Source organism: Cynara cardunculus, unplaced genomic scaffold (assembly GCF_001531365.2).
Source record: "Cynara cardunculus var. scolymus isolate 2C unplaced genomic scaffold, CcrdV1 Un_Scaffold_4789, whole genome shotgun sequence".
NCBI classification, from domain to species: Eukaryota; Viridiplantae; Streptophyta; class Magnoliopsida; order Asterales; family Asteraceae; genus Cynara; species Cynara cardunculus.
This window is the reverse complement of record NW_020202067.1, coordinates 1-17,435: the sequence shown is the minus strand read 5'-3', so window position 1 is coordinate 17,435 and position 17,435 is coordinate 1. Positions and strand designations below refer to the sequence as shown.

Here is a 17,435-nt window from a genome sequence, read left to right as displayed (position 1 = left end):
CTGAGGAGCTGTATATGATTGTTTAGCCCTTTAGCCATACAAAAATAATGGAGAGATAGCTAGCTATCTAGCATTAACTTCTCAAAGAAATTGAAAAGAAAAAGGGAATGCCCCTTTGACCTTCTTTGTCAAAAGTTAGATCTCATAACGAAATCCCCAGGAAAAGAAAAGAGCTTGTAAAAAATGGAGTTCGAAAGCATGAAAACCCTAGATTCAGAAAAGGGTGGAAGATTCATCATCATGGCAATCATAAGGTAATGATGATAGGGGTTGAATGTTAAAAGTCAAATATATGCATCATCAGTGTAAAAAGGAGGAGAAAGGGGGGTAAAATAAATAGCAGAAACAGACAGATCTCAGAATCTTGAAGTTGAAGCCATCCACACAAAGTATATATATTCGGATCTATGATTTGGGTTTACGGATCTTGTAGACTAATAATGATTTAAGAAACCTTTCTAGTGTTTCTGGGTATTTGCAGAGTTATATATAAAGTAGGTCAAAAAACTCCATCATTACACCAATCTTGTCCTTTATCTCTCATCGGATAACCTAATTCACAGCTAAAAATCACAAAAAAAGAGGCTAAAACAAACGTTGATATTAAAGATAGAGATTAACCCACCTCCAAGATCGGATCTTTGTTGTGCAAGAAAGATGGCAAGTTTCTGAAGAAAGAAAACAACAATTGGGGGGAATGAAGCCTGGTCCGAGAACACCAGATCCAATCTTCAAGATTCTCTCTCTCTCTCTCACACACAACAGTATTCGAATGATTAATCCATGAACTCAATAATCAACAAAGACCATGGATGATGGATCCGTTGATCAATTGAGTTGATAACATCATATACACACATCTATATCTATATATGTATCTATATCTATACATACAGAGAGATAGAGATAGAGAGAGAGAGAGAGAGAAAGAGAAAGAGATCTAAGCTTTCTAGTAACCTCGAGCCAAACAACATTCCCCTCAAAAAAGATGGTTTCTTTTTCTCTTCATGTAGGAGAGTATTATAATTCACAGAGAGAGTGAAAATGGTGAAGAGGGAAGGGAAAGATAGAGATGATAAATAAAGGGGTGAGAAGAGAAGAGAAGAGAGGGGGGGGGGGGTGTGGTTGTGCAAAAAAGGACAAGCAGACTCATTAACCCAAACCAACAAACACCTCTCTCTCTCTCTCTCTATCTCTCTCTCTATCTCTATCTCTATCTCTGTGTGTGTTACATACACTGGACCATCATGTGAGACATGCATTAATTATTAAGTTGAAAAATACATGTTTCTTTAAAGAAAAGAAATAAAAGAAAAATACTCTTGGGCAACGTTTACCAAATGCTTACTTGAGTAAGTTTTTACCGGGTAAATTATTGTATAAAAAGTCGTTTTTGTTGACTAAAACTTTACCCGATAAGTAAATAATAGTATTAAATTTTTTCAATAAATGCATATTAGGTAAATGATTGGTAAACGGTTCTTTAATTGCATTTTAAAAACATGTTCAAGCATCATGAAATGAAAAGGGAAAAGTTCATGCTTCCATTAAAGCGTACGTTAATTACTGATCAATGATTTTTAACCATAAACAAATTGTTTAATTATAAATGTTTTAGATAATGTATAAAATTGGAAATCTTGATTCAATTTTAGGGTATTTGTATTTTAATTCATTAATCTTTAATCATCATAATACTAATAAATAAATTTGTGGAAAATGAAGTGTGGATTTATATCGAATATTAGATAAATTATATGCAAAAAGATTTGTCATTTTTAGAATATAATAGGTTATATATATATATATATATATATATATATATATATATATAGGGTTGGGTTCACGTGAGACCAGCCTGTTTTCGTGAGACCCGTGAGACCACATTTTTACACTTGAAACTTCACAGCGAAAACACTGTGAAGGTTTTAAAAAGTCGAGCATTAACAGCAAAAACACTGTGAAGGTTACCTTGACAATGTTTTTAATGTGAATGTTCAAATGTAAAAAGATGGTCTCATGGGTCTCACGAAACAGACTGGTCTCACGTAATCCAAAGTGTATATATATATATATATATATATATATATATATATGACAAAATAATCCCCCTTTATCTATGGAAATAAATGAATGATGTAATCATGACGTAATTAGGTGCATCGCAAACATTTTGAATCAGTGAAATGAATATTAGTTAATTAAATTTAAACATTTAATTAAAATAATAATGGCTTATATATATAAATCGAATTATTCTGTAATCATAAAACAGATGTAATTAATTCATTAAAAATAGGTAGTTGAGATTTGAGTTAATAATAGAATTGAATAGGTACAATTTAAATCAATAAATGATGTTATTCCCCAAGTTGTTTGTTTGTTTGTTTTAGTTGACCCTATAGCTAAGTGTCCAACCCACTTGGGAGCATACGTATATACTTTGATTTATTCGCTACTAAAGGCAGACCACAATAGATGATATTTGATTGGTTTGAGCTTTGGATTCAAGGGTTAAAAGTGTTTCTGGACGTCCTAGATTCGAATCCAAGGAGGAATACAAATCTCCTTATTGGCACAGAAGTTCAAATGCGGTAACTCTGAGCTACCTGTAAAGCAGGTGGTCGTCTTGGGATTAGTCGGCTCGCATAGCGGGTTGGATATCCATGTTAATAAAAAAAAATAAGCTTATTTATCAAGATTTACTTAATTACATATCTTTGAAGGATAACAGATTAAACAAGTTTTTCCAAAACTTCCTTATGGTTTTTCATACTTATCGCTATTTCGTGTTGATATTGTTTTAAATCACTCGGATTACCATGACATTGAAAAACATGGTAAGAGAAAATAAAACTTAAAAATAATAGTCCATAGGTTATCTAGAGATTTAGAAAAACATCTGGCAGAGAAAAGAAAATTGAGATTTAAACAATCCTAGGGTTATTACCGTGGGATTAATGACGTATTTATAAAAATATAAAAGCAAATAAAAAATTTTAAAAGATATTCTTGTTACCGGTAAAGTCTAACCTCTCACGAGGTAAAGAATTCAAGTTTTACCAAATTTGAAGAGCGTGTATGAGCTATTTATGGTATATAAATTATTTAGATTGAAAAAAGGGTGGTGTCGAATCATACGGGGGCTCCATTATCACTAGGTAGCATAGATTGCACCCTCACTGTTAACAAAGTCTTCGAGAGGATCCAAATGTAGAATTAGCGAGAAAGACTTGTTCGAGGATGTGGGCCGAAGTCTGAATTGCATTACCCGAAGGGGAGTGCTAATGGCACCCCCTTTGATGTCAGAATCAAGTCATTCAAGCATTGAGAATGTAAAAAACATGTATTAATTTTGATGTGTATGAGGAAGAAATTCATAGATAGGGGTGTATTAAACAATGCATAAGGGTGCATTTAGCCCACCCCTACCCTAAATATTGCCAAAGTTGCAAGTTTTCAAATTTAACATATGACTTGATTAGGTATTATACAATACATTATTTATTGTGTGTTGTCATTGTTGCAGACATTAAAAAAGTATTATTTATTGTTATCTGGTGTGAGTTTTTTTTATCACTAGAATCTCACTCTGTTTACATGTTGGCATCCACAACCCTTTCGTAGCTAGAGCTCATATGATACGTAGGAGGTATGTTTCATACACTTGCAATATATATATATATATATATATATATAGAGAGAGAGAGAGAGAGAGAGAGAGAGAGGAGGGCAATCAAAGGAATATAAATCACAGTTATCACAGTTATCACAAACTAATTAGTTCTCATTTGATTAAACCCATATATATATATATATATATATATATATATATATATGGAACTCGTGCAATGCAGCGAGATATATCTTGATTTTAACGTTTCGTTTTATATTTTGATTCTATCGATGTTATAATGCGATTTTATGTAGTTTTGAGAAAATGAAAATGCTTTTGTTTTTTAATGAAATATAAATTTAAAGATATCATAAAATTTTGAAAAAAAATAGGTGATATTAATATCAAATTAACTATTTAAAAGTTCTCGTTTTTATATAGTTTATTTAATTCAATTCCTTACTATAATTTAATTCAAGTTTAAAAACGAACTACTTATTTTTGGTTTAATAAAATAATTTTTTAAGATAATAATTAAGTAATCTGTTAGAACTCAATGATTCTCTTAATTATTATTTTAGATTTTTTATATTTAAAATGATGTTTATCACATATTTGATTATGTTTATCTGCAGTTAGTTACACGAATCAAACATGAAGCTTTAATAAGATGTACTCATGCACATGTTACTTGTAATCTTAAATATTAAGTAATATGCATTAATAAACAATGTTTTATACATAAAAAATTTGTTTTTAATATAGTATATATATATATATATATATAATAGAACGTTGTTTTTGAAAAGCAGAAGAAAAGTAAGATATAATGAAAGAATCTACCTTTTTTTCGCTTTTTAACTTTGAACATTTTTGCCATCTTTAATGTGTTACACTTAACCAGGACGTTTATGTAATTATTCAACACCAATATGAGGTTTAGCATTCAACTCTCCACAAACGTGATGAATGCATGTGATTGTGTACATGTAAATTTAATTTACTATCTATATATAAATAATAATTATTTTTAAAAAAAATTATAAATATATATATAATATAAGCTTCGGTTTATAATAATTATTCAAATATCAAAACTAATGAATAGCATAAAGAACCGAAATTATAAGTGCTCGTTGATTTTCTTAATTAACTCTGTCTTGCATTTGATTGTAATGATATTCGGGTACAAGGAGTTTGATAATTAAGTGGTGGTTAAAACGAAAAAACTCGTATTTCATGAAAATGTGAAAACATTTTTAGGCCTCAAAATTTATTAATCCATAATAAAAAGTTAAAAAAAATTATTATTTATCAAAAATTTATAGTTATCTTAGATTTGATTTTATCCCTTAAATATTACAAATGGAGTGATGATTATGTGATAATATTGTGATAAGTAGAAAACCAGTGATGATGTGACATTCGTTTTTTCGTTGGATGTAATTATGAGTTAATCAAATTACATTTGATGCACTAATGTTGAGTTATTGAGTTTCAACCGTGTTTATTTGTTTTGGGTTGTTTCGGGGTCAAAACTATAGCGAAACGAGGATTTTCGGGATTAGTATAAAGGTGTGTTATACGTATATAGGCAAAGGATCATGTGAAAATTGAAGTTATGGTGAGAAATGTAAGAAAAGATCTGAACCCTTGATCATTTTTAATCTCATGTCATCCATAAACAACGTTTTAGAAAGGAATTGACCTGGTGCATCTCGATGCACCTCATTAGTGTTGATATTAAATTAGGATTGATCCAATGGTGGAGATCTATTCTTACGTTTCTCAACATGACTTCCATTTTCACCGTAACCCCAACCCTATATATATATATATATATATATATATATGGAAGTTATGGTGAGAAGTTAATAAGAGATCTCCATCATTAGATCAGTCCTAATTGAATGTCAACACTTATGAGATGCACTAGATCAAATTCTCGTGAGAAGCACAATTCATGAGGTGTGGTGAGATAAAAAGTGATCAAGAGTTTAGATCATTTCTTACGTTTCTCATCTTAACTCCAATTCTCACAAGATCTTTCGTCTCTCTCTCTTTGTATATATATATATATATATATATATATATATATATGGGTTGGGTCCCGGTGAGAAGGTGAGAAACATAAGAAATGATTTTCAACTTTGGATGCACCAGGTCAATGTCCGTATCAAACACAATTCATTGGTGAGTTTGAGATTAAAGGTGATCTACGGTCCAGATCCCTTCTTATGCTTCTCATCTTAAATCTTTTTCTCAGACAATCCTTCGCCTATATATATATATATATATATATATATATATAGGTGAATATATATAGGATTGAGTTTCAGTGATAATAAAAGTTATGATAAGAAGGGTAAGAAATATTTTCCACCCTTTGATCAATCCTAATTGAAGAGAACCACTTGATCAACACTAATGAGATACACTGGATCAATTTCCCTCTAAAGCACAATTCATGGGTTGTTTTAGGATTAAAAATAATCAACGGTTCAAATATCTTCTTGCACTTCTCAATTCAACTCTTATTCTCATACAAGAATAGTTATCAAATAAGAAAACACGAAAACGGTTAAATCACGTGCAATATCACATGTAATTTTACACTAAAGGTCAACGAAAGGGTGTGCAGGTGACGTAGCACGCGACCTCAGGTCACAGTCAAAGTTGTATAAATCACATATAATTTGATTGTCTTTTTATTCTCTTATTTAGTTATTGTTCTTATATACATATGTTCTCATTTAATTACTGTTTTCATATATTATAAAATCAAATCAATTAAATTGTTGCATTTTTCCCATATGAATTACTGTAATTAATTAATTGATATCTTAAATCCCACTCAAACTTCATCGTTTCTCTTCCTAATCTCTATAAGCCTTTTTACTTTAAATATTCATATAGAATGTTTTGGCATCCTAAAAAGTCAATGGTTTAAATTTCATCAAAGGTGAGGTGGGTATGTAAGCTTGAGAAAGTGATTTAGGATTGAAAAGATTAGAATAAGAATAGAAGTTATTGAGTTTCTAGTTTTAAACGAAAAAAATAAAATATTTGTTGATAACCTTGAGAATTTTTTTATCACGTGTTATTTCATATGATATTTTTTTCACTGGACGAGGTTTTAAAATACTGACTAAAATATATTAGTTTTACAATGTTTTTGTTTCATATGTATTCGGTTCATAATGTGAACCTTTTTGACGTGTTTTTGAAAAAAATACACGTAAATGTTTTTTATATTGTGAATCGAATACATCATATGAAACAAATATATGTTAATCAGTATATTAAATAATATACTTAGACGGGAAAAAAATCATGTGATACAAAACCTTAAGGTAAAAGTTCTTATAGATCTCACGAATTTTGTAGTTCTCAAATGTATATGTATATAGGCGAAGGATCGTGTGAGAATTGAGAGTTAAGATGAGAAGCATAATAATAGATGTAGACCCTTGATCACTTTTAATCTCAAACCTACCAATGAATCGTGCTTGATACGGGAATTGATCCGATGCATCTCATCCTAATATGCATTTAAGGGTGAAGGTTCTTTCTTACGCTTCTCATCTTAATTTTTCTTCTCATCTTAATTCTTCTTCTTATCAGAACCCAACCTTATACGTATATGTATATGTATATGTATATGTATATGTATATGTATATGTATATGTATGCTGTTCTAAGAAATAGAATGATAAAGGAAAGAAAATGGAGATGGAATTGGTATTGGTATTCGAAAGTTGGAGAGTGAGAAATGATGAAGGTTAGAAAACAGAAAAAGTAGGGAAAAGCGGGCAGTTGGAAAGTGGAAAAGCTGAGCTGACTTACCTTTTTACCAAATCCTAAATCCTAAATCCTTAATCCTTATTCCTTAATATAATAAAACAATTAATTCATGGATTTATTCAAACCATTATTATTATACATATACATATACATATTCTCTGCACAAAACAATATTAAACCACCATAAATAACATGGGAATAATAAATAAATGATAAGCAGAGGCATATTTCCAACACCAACTTAAAAACCATTTACAAAACAACAACCACAAACATCATCGGGGGAATAAATAAATAAATAAATATATATATATATATATATATGTGGTTGAGTTGACGGGAAACGAACCTGTTTTCGTGAGACTTGTGAAACTATATTTTTATCTTCACAGTGTTTTGCTGTGAAGTTTCAAGTATAAAAATATAGTCTCATGAGTCTCACAAAAACAACATTATCTCACATAATCCCAAGTCTATATATATATAATATATATATACACACATGCCAAAAGTACAGAAATAACAATAAATAAAAATAAAAATGTAGGACAGCAGAAGTTGTAAACCATCTTGTTTTAACCTGAGTAACAAATGTCACATCGTGTAAAAATGGAGAAAAAAAGCAGACCAAATATACACATCCCCAAGCATAAATATACTAATTTACTAAATCAAATATATCCAACATCTTTTATTCAAAAATAAGGTCTCACAAAAAATAGGATATTCACACATTTTTCTCTATCTTAAATGGTATAAAAGTTAAAGAGACGGATTCAAAAAAAAAATTCAAATAGTGGTACTGTTTCGCAATATTATAACTGATCAGTTGATTAGTTTATTGATTTTCATATGTGATGTCTTATGTTCAAGTTTTTTATTGTAATTTTTTTTTAAAAACATAATAAATCTAAAAATAAAAACTAAAAACTAAGAAAATGACACTAATGAGATTCAAACTTGGGTTTGGGAGGGAATAAAAACCTTGCAAACCAACTTTAATAAAGAAAATTTGTGTATTTATTGTAATTTCAAAATATATTCGGTGAAACACAACAAATCAAATACAGCTACATCTTTCATGAATTTGAAATTTTCCACACTACAATAGAGGAATGAAATGGTGACACATGGCACGTGCCACCGTAATCACTTAACTGGGTCCGTCCCTGATAAAAGTCGTTTTCAAATATTGTTTTCTTTTTATTTTGTAGTTCTTTTAAGTGTATAATATTTATATACAACAAATCGAACTTACACATACTCCTCACATTTAGTGAGATTTGTTGTATCATTGACCTCTGAGAAGGTTGGGTTACAAAGTACCGTTAGGCCAAAGATTCTTTAATTTTTTACCTTTGTAGTTTCTAAAGTGGTTAAAATGTGAACGATATAAATATCAATGGTTAATTACAAAAAAAAAAAAAAACAGTATCTCCACTTCTAAGAACGGAGAAATGTTATGTACATCTGAACTTCCTCAAACCCTTATCGGATTTATTTCGCTCATTTAACTGAGGAAGAATTATTAAACATTTACCAAGTCACATGGAAGATATAATTTGTAGAAAGAAATGCATGTGGATTGTGGGCTATAAATAAGATGTATTGGTCATGTCTCCAACACATTTTACATCTAAGCAAATTAAGGTTCATCCCATTGGGAGGGTTAAGAAGAGATCTAAAAACTAGTACTCATTTGTTGTATTTCTTCCATATAAGTTCTGTTCTCTTCTAAGCGTGCATCGGTTTCTACGTATTCTAAGTCTTCGGTTTGCACCAAGGTCTACGTATTCCTAGCCTTCATGTTCGACAGTTAATCGTGTAAGCCTCTGGAAGCGAATGGCTTTCTAGATTGTACCAGGGTTATGCTGGATTTTACTTTCAGGTAGTGTTTTTTCATCTATGGTAGAACTTTTTGATCTGATTTTCGTTTGATTCTACTTTTCATCACTGTTTTAGCCTATTAACAATCATCTAACTTGGTATCGTAACATCAAAACGTTTGTCCAAATTTTCGGTATAGTCTATTTTGCAAGTTCTATATATCGATATATTATTTTTGCCAAAGTGTAATTTCGAAACTACATAGACAAAAAGTGTTGTTTTCGACAAACCACAAGGACCAAATTTGTAGTTTACTCTAATGAAAATATGGATTAAAAACCTTATTATTATCATAACACAATTAAAATTAGTTGTGAATGTAAAAGGGGAAAAGATGAAGGTCTATAATGTAAATATAGGAGTATCTGTGATTTCTCAGTAATCACTCACCTTGCAGTTCTGCATACATATACCACAGTTGATCTCATAGACATGGTTCCCTTTAAGAACTCAAAAACTTCATACATATAGGAGGCTTTATTCTTGCCAAAGAAAGAACCGCGGCCGGAAGGATCCACAAACCTTCGCCACAGATCAAACCCGAAGCCACTGAGGTAGCCATCAACTCGGCCTTCTTGACATCGAGTTTTTGCCATACCAACACAACCAAGCTTCCGACACACATATCAATACTGAAATACCCACCAACCAAGAAAGGCACGGCCATGCATATAGGCAACGGCATCCATTTCCCTATCTTCGTTGGCAACAGATCTTTCACTATGTTGATTCCCACGGCAAATGCAAAGAATCCGTAGCATAGATCTAAGCAATGCTTTGGCAAAGCGGAAAAACCCTGAACCCCAATAATCGCCATGTTTCTAAAGACTATTGCGAAAGGTGCTTTATATTCTCCATCAGGGTTACCTACATCGAACGCTTTGAGGAATAGAGAGAGAGTGAGAGGTGATACGATACAGCCTATGGCAGTGCCAATGGCTTGGCTGATAAGCATTGTTCTAGGTGAAGTTAGTGTGAGATGGCCGGTTTTCAGGTCGTGCATCAATGTGCTAGAAACATAGAGAACCGACTTAATAAGCCCACAACCAACCAATCCAGCCACCACTCCATGGTGTTTTCCGGCCAATGCCGCCATCATAAAGAGCCCAATTTTCCCGTAATTATAGGCCATGTCCCAGTCTGTCAACCCGGTTCCATAAGCGTTGCAGAAGGCTAACGATGGAGCAATAATGTAGGCTATAATCACGTAGTACCATTTAACCTCCAGAAATATCAAGGGTATCACAAACGCATTGAGAATGGCGAATGAAGTGTATCCAACCATTCCAACCCACATGGGTATGGCTTCTCGGATGAAAACTTCATTTTGTTGTCGTTCCTCCTCTGTAACTTCGTTCTTGCCACCTATAGCTGCATGAGGACAATACCATTGGTAAGATAAGCATTAAGCACAACCTTTGAATTGAAGTAGCATTAGAAATAAGTCATCTTTCTTGTTTGTTTGTGCAAAAGGGTTTGTAACTGGCAACCCAAAAGCATCAAGTCAGAGGCAAACCAGGTACACGGAGATTCGCTAGGTGGCAGGTGGCCGACTTAAGAGCCTGGTGCCCACAAGGAGCCCAATCCCAAAGAATTGTAACCTGCGGCTGCCAGACTCAAACCCTCGTCCATTTATTCAAGTATACCGCCCCAGAACCAACTGTCTACTCCCCTGGTCCCTGTCTTGTTAATTCTTCAATAATACACACATTGAAGTACCGACCAAGCTTTCTGAATTACCTAAATTAAGGTTTTCCCTTTTCAATCTTCCATAGATACTTGCATATGTGAAATATAGTATCTTGATGAAGTTGTAGAGTCCATCACCAAGGAGGAGAGCAATTGAGATAAAAACCTGCCACCCGAGAAATTAGTAAGAAAAAAGGACCATAACAACGATGGAGGAATTCATGTTGGTGTGATTATATATATATCACCTTGTAACCATTGAGACTTTCCATACTGCTTGCTGGCACATTAGAAGGGAACCATTCTCCCTTCTGTTTTTCAATAAGTGGCCACATTATACCCCATGATATCACAGCTCCAAACAGCAAAGAAAAGCTCACAATGTGAGGGCAAATCATCCCAGTTCCCACATACGTCATGCTAAAATCAAAGTAAAATCTACACCAAATAGAAAGCCCATTATTTAGAATCAAGAAATAGAAATAGAGAAAGAACCCTTACGTGTTCTTATAAGCTTCCAATCCGAAAGTAGGGAATTGAGCAAATCCACATTCTCCTTTTCCAGTGAAAAACCACTGAAAGATTGCCCACAAGAAACTGACTGAAAAGAACTTGGCAAACCCCTTGATTTGCTTCCTACATATAATCATATGCGGAAAAACACTTGTTAAGGATGTGTAGTTGTGTACAATACAACGTTGCAAAAAGGTTTATGAAATATGTTACGGACATACTTTGCCATCACGTCTCCCTGACTATGAAATCCATTGATAAGAACAGCTGTGGCCATGCCACTTGGGAATATTAGCTTATAGTCAACAATCAAGATCTGTTGAATAAAATTGTTAATATGTCGGTAATATATAAAATTGGATATAAAGAATTAATACAGACATTTCATGCACCTTTCGAAGTGGAATCAGTACAAAAAGACCAGCAAAACAGATTAAGAAAGAGTAACCCGTCATCCAACCAATACGAAGTTCTTTGTATGTCCCTGGAGAATTTGCACCTCCTGCCATCTCATATGTCTTCTTGTTCAGAGCCAATAAGTAAGACCCAAATCCACCTAAAATTTGTCCCCAAAACCAAATATATTCAAATTTAAAGACCAAGAAACACATTGCAATATGTAAAAGAAAGAAAAATTAAGATATGAAGATTGAAACCTCCGATGGCAATGGTGTAAGAAGCAACTGAACATGTCTGAATCATCGTGTTCTCGTGCCTGGTAAAGGGAACGGTGGAAATCCCAGATTTCTGAAGAATCTTCGTCCAAGTTTTCATGTACACAAAACCAAGAAGTGCAGCTGAGACATTCAGATTAGGAGTCATCCCAGTTGTGAGATTCAATTTCATGGCTATAACAGTGTAAATGCTCCCTAAAATAATGCTTGCAATAACTCCTCGAATTGTGATCTGTTTTGTCCATGGTTGCAGCCTCTTTGAAACTTGAAGGTGATCATGATCATCATCTTTCTTCTCGATCTCCTCCCCATCTCTTTCAATCTCTCCAGTCTCCTTCATTTCTGTGTTTCTCATGGCTTTAGACATCAAAAGAAATGCATCCAAATACAACAGTAACTATGCGGAAAAAAAATTCATTAATGTAGTAATCACTCACCTGCAATTTCTCTTTTCTTCAATGGAGGAAAGGATAAAGGATAGAGTGAGGTTAAAAATCAAGTCAACTGGGAAATGTTGCTTTCTCAACGTCCTTCCTTTCTCCCTGGAAACCTGCATAAATATGTGTATATATATATATAGTATATACAAATACCCTCTTCATTTGCATTGATATATGTGTGTGGGGGGGAGGGGAGAGGGAGACAGCCAATCAGCAAAGCTGCATATGAATTTTGTCTCTTTGATCCAACACTTAAAACTAAAGAATTGCTGAGATGTCATGTATGTACTATTATACTCACTAATCTACCAGCTGCAAGTACAATCATTGACTTTTATATTCAACATTTCAATCCTTAAAGAAATTAACAATCATTCATTTGATCTCAAAAATGTATTTCTAATTATAAACATGATCATTGATCATACTTCCATGAACATTAAATGTAAGAATCTGATTGGCTATAAGGGTCAAATTAGATTCTTTCTGTTGGATTAAGGATCCCATCAAACTCCTATAATATCTCCTCCATGTTAGCATATTCTCCGTTGTATATGCCTGATTCCAGAGCCATCTTAAAGAAGCAAATGAAGATGTGACTGCACATTAACAATTGAGGTGACATCCAAAAAAAATAATGGAAGAAATTGTATAAACCAAGAACCAACGCTGGAAGGATCGGCAAAACCAAAAGAAGGGTTTCACGACCACTGTTGTATATACAAAATTCAACCTAGAATTAACACAATATTGTTTATGGTACAACAGATGCTTCAATCCACTTTTGTTTTTGAAACTGATGTTTCAATTGGAAATGGACTTAAAATCCCCAGTTTAATGCAGAAATCCAAACCGACAGTAGCAAACAGAAAGATTAGAAGATTCTCTGATATAAAAACTGCACCACTAAAAGCATGCGACAATACGCTACCAACTTCCAACTCCATAGGCGGTCCTCCTCCTAATGTAGCAAGCCCTGCATTACAAATTCAAACAAGAATGTGTAAATGCAGTAGCTTTCTATCACCATAAGCATGCATACCCACTCAGAAGACAGTAGTAGAAGCTTGTAAAGTGAGAGATTTACACCAACTAGAACGATGAATGCGGGTTGAGGGGATGCATTAAAATAAAATCGGTTTTATAGGACGCCAAATATGTCTAAATGTCCTAATAGAATGCTTTATAGAACTTAAGTATATGAGACCAAACAACTGTGCGTCCTATAAGTTGATAGGACGTTTTTGGGAGTCCCAACAAGTTTTTTAGGACATTTTGAAATAAAACGTCCTATTAGTCTTTTTATATGGCATTATTTATAAAAATTGTCTTATAAAAACAAGTTTCCTATAATAAGATTGTTCATATGGTACTTCTCAAAAGTGCCCTACAAAAAAGAACACTTCATTCAAAAGTGTCCTAAAAATTTGTCATGATGCCCAAAAGCATCCTATCAACTTACTGTAACACCTTTACAAAGAATGCACAATTGTTAGGTCCTATAAACTTAAGTCCTATAAAGTAGTCTATTGGGACATTTAGACATATTTGGCGTTCTATAAACCCAATTTTGCTGTAGTCCTAGCTTCAACTCTTACGAAACCAGTAACATTTTGCCACTTATCATCAGTTTGTATTTGAAGCATAATCTATATATCTATTTAAGGGAACAAAGAGTATCTACATCATATATTAAATATGAACCCTATAATCTATATATCTCTTTAATAGAAAGATTTGCAAAAATACCTTTGACAAAGCCAAAAGCTGCAGAAGTTCCAGTCTTGAGCTGAAAGTTGTCAAAGTCACGACGAACAGCATACCGGAAGGTCACACCAAATAATGCACAGCTGATGAGAGTGATTACTGAAGGGAGTATTAGCTGGGAAGTTTCGGTCACCTGAGATAAGGAAATGGGCAAGCTTGCCAAGGTGCCAACAATGGCAGAAACTGAAGCAGCTTTTACAGATTCAAACCTCTCTTTGTTTTTGTACATTGCTTCTCTTTCTGTTTCTGTCATAGTTGCATCTCTATCTCCAACTCCAACATCAAGAGAGCGCTCTGCTTCTTCAACCAGTGCTCTTGCTTCTGATAATTCCTTCTGGCATTCCTCAATCTTCAATATACAAATTAAAGCATATATCTCCATTAATAACATATGATTTCAACTTGGGTTGTTGATCAAGATCCTTCTAAGGTTGTCAATGAGTCCGACCTTGATCTGATCCTAAAGAAATTGGCCCATTTAAGTGGATAAATCCTATCTAGATGAGGGCCAAGTTACCAATAATCCCAAAGAAATTTACGTATTCACCAACCATGTAATGAAGGCCAAGTTAAGCATCATCACAAAGGAAAAAACAAAGAAAACGGTTTCTTGCTAAATTATAGCATACCCTCTTCCCTTTGCAGATTGCAAAGAACCTTTCTAATTCCTGTTCTTCGTTTTATCACCATCCACAACCCATCTTTTCAATTCTTTACAAGATTCAGAATAACATATATGCATTACACTTTTCTAGAGATATCCTTTGATTTCGTGTCATTTTTATGATCCAATTGACATGGATTTCATTAGTTTTGATGGTTAAAATAGTTTTTAAGATTCAAGTTGGAGATAACATGTAAACATAGAAGTCAAAACTAATAGTAATTTTGGTACGGAGGTAGTACTACACTTTGTAATCCATTTCTAACATTCTAATGCCAATTAGGTTTCTCCTTAATTCAGTTAAAAGGCATATGATTGATGATAACACAACTATTTCAGTCGTATTAAAGCTTGTGAAGAATTCCCTAATACCAAAATGCATTTAATTGGAATAAAATTCTTACAATTATAGGGTTCATGAAGAAGAAACAAACCTCGGCTGCTCTAGTTTCGAGCTGATTGATATATTGTTTCATCTTTTTGCTTTCAATTTCTTGTTTTTCGATCTGAGCAAGTTCTCTCTTGGCCAATTCAACTCTCTGTGTAGCTTTATCCAACCCATCTAACAAAGCCCTGTTTTCTTCTCTGTTTAGCAATTCTTCCACCGTTTCGTCCACTACACCTGACAGCAAATTCTTCAATTCACCGCCATTATTCCTCTGGCCCGAGCTACCAATACTAGCATTATCATTAACGGTGCATTTGACGGCGAATGAAGCAGGCCTTGATGAGCACAACGATCTAAAGGGGTTCGAGCAATTGTAAAATTGAATCTTTTTGAACCCAATTGAAGGTTTTGGGGAGTAAACGAGTGTGGGATTGGTTGTGGTTGTCATGCTTCCTGGATATCTTGAAAAATAACAGCTTCAAGAACTACCATACCCTACTTCTTCTTGAAAAATGTTGAGAAGAATTACATAAATAGTCCCTCAACTATCATTTTCTTTTCATTATGAAATATTTTTGAAATTTTCTCGACAATTGGTCTAGTCGACCAACAACTTGTTGGCACTTTACTGCTATCTCAAATAAGACCAAATCAAATAAACTCGTAACATTTCATATAAATTTATTGAATTGTTATAATTATCCTGAAATCAGTCGACACGATGTTTTTAGCATTTTATATTTGTTCCATACAATATGAGTTTAGACAAAACCAACAAAAGGTCTATTTGTTAACAGTTTAATTAGCTTAATAGAACTCGCAACTTATTCGGTTAGTTATACATGAGGTTTAGTGGTGACTTAATGATACAGAATGTGGCTTATTCAATAAGCTTCAAGAAGGAAAACTTTATGCAAAAAGTCAAGTTTTTTTCAAAACATGTCCCTCCCTATTAAAAAAAACAAGCTACTTTCATCTATGAAAAAACCCTCTAAATAAAAACTTTTCAATCTATACAGACAGCTTTATTTATATAAGACTTAATAGAAAATCAACCAAACAGACCCTAAAAATGATATCTTATTTGTAATTTTTCAGTTGTTATATATATATATATATATATATATATATATATATATATATATATATATGAAACAAATATAAATCAGGATTTTGGAAAAACCTGATTTTGACTTGGAAAATGTGAGAATAAATAAATAGAAAGTTGATGAAACTATGTGTGAGCATCAAGTGGTTGAAACTATGGATTATATATCACTGTACTTAATGGCTTATTTGGTTAAGATCAAATAAAAGATTCTCTTTAAAATAACATTAATATTGAAAAAGAATTGCAATAAATAAGACCTAAATAAGCTTATACTTAATTAAGGGGCCGTTTACTTAAATACTTACCCAGTAAGCATTTAATGTTAGAAGTCAACACTATAATTTATTTTATTGAGTAAGATTGTAGTACATCAAAGTAGTATCGTATAAACACTTACCCGGGTAAGAGTCATCACCCTCACTTACCAAATAATACTCTTCATCTTTATCATTGCTCTTATTGGGTAAGATTTTTTATCTTTGTCATGTTCATCCGGTAAAGAAAATTATCTGATAAGCACTTACCAAGTAAGTTTTTAGTAAACGGCCTCTAAGTCGATTTAAATTTTATTTTTGAAAATTTATGTAAGATTTTCGATTTAAGAATAAAAACATCACATATGGACGAATATCAATTCATAATCATTTGACCGTTGCATTTTGTTTACATATTTATCAGATAAAAGAGTAAATATTCCCATCTACTTCATTTCTTTTACTATTATAGTATTACTATTAGGGTGTTCGTGTAATGCATCAAGACACATTTTTATTTCAATGTTTCGTTTTATTTTTTATCTATGTCGATATAATACGATTTTATGTGGTTTTGAAAAAAACGATAATGTTTCTATTTTTAAATAAAATATAAATTTGAAAATAT

At 32.7% G+C, this 17,435-nt stretch overlaps 2 protein-coding genes across 3 annotated transcripts; both read right to left on the bottom strand.

Moving 5' to 3' along the window:
• Positions 1-9,577: 9,577 nt before the first annotated feature.
• LOC112504161 (metal-nicotianamine transporter YSL3-like) lies at positions 9,578-12,691 on the bottom strand. 2 transcript variants are annotated; one of them, XM_025108111.1, is made up of 8 exons: positions 12,621-12,691; positions 12,166-12,525; positions 11,902-12,065; positions 11,731-11,825; positions 11,498-11,632; positions 11,245-11,434; positions 11,048-11,162; positions 9,578-10,678 (listed from the first exon to the last, which is right to left on the bottom strand). In XM_025108111.1, exons 2-8 carry the CDS (start codon positions 12,521-12,523, stop codon positions 9,750-9,752), a joined length of 1,986 nt encoding a protein of 661 aa, XP_024963879.1. In that variant the 5' UTR covers positions 12,524-12,525; positions 12,621-12,691; the 3' UTR covers positions 9,578-9,749. The 2 variants fall into 2 exon arrangements, with proteins under 2 accessions (XP_024963879.1, XP_024963878.1); XM_025108110.1 differs by lacking the exon at positions 12,621-12,691 and having other exon boundaries at positions 12,166-12,550.
• Positions 12,692-13,243: 552 nt separating this feature from the next.
• On the bottom strand, positions 13,244-15,900 carry LOC112504160. Its single transcript, XM_025108109.1, has 3 exons — positions 15,489-15,900; positions 14,373-14,739; positions 13,244-13,599 (listed from the first exon to the last, which is right to left on the bottom strand). Exons 1-3 carry the CDS (start codon positions 15,888-15,890, stop codon positions 13,397-13,399), a joined length of 972 nt encoding a protein of 323 aa, XP_024963877.1. The 5' UTR covers positions 15,891-15,900; the 3' UTR covers positions 13,244-13,396.
• Positions 15,901-17,435: the final 1,535 nt, after the last annotated feature.

Excerpts from the sequence above, each read along its gene's own strand:
- LOC112504161 (XM_025108110.1), bottom strand. The coding sequence starts at position 12,550 with ATGTCTAAAGCCATGAGAAACACAGAAATGAAGGAGACTGGAGAGATT. Across the intron at positions 12,066-12,165 it reads TTACACCATTGCCATCGGAG|GTGGATTTGGGTCTTACTTA; the intron begins GTTTCAATCTTC and ends GACAAATTTTAG. Across the intron at positions 11,435-11,497 it reads TTGGAAGCTTATAAGAACAC|ATTTTACTTTGATTTTAGCA; the intron begins GTAAGGGTTCTT and ends TATTTGGTGTAG.
- LOC112504160 (XM_025108109.1), bottom strand. The coding sequence starts at position 15,890 with ATGACAACCACAACCAATCCCACACTCGTTTACTCCCCAAAACCTTCA. Across the intron at positions 14,740-15,488 it reads TCGAAACTAGAGCAGCCGAG|ATTGAGGAATGCCAGAAGGA; the intron begins GTTTGTTTCTTC and ends TGTATATTGAAG. Across the intron at positions 13,600-14,372 it reads AGCTTTTGGCTTTGTCAAAG|GGCTTGCTACATTAGGAGGA; the intron begins GTATTTTTGCAA and ends TTTGTAATGCAG.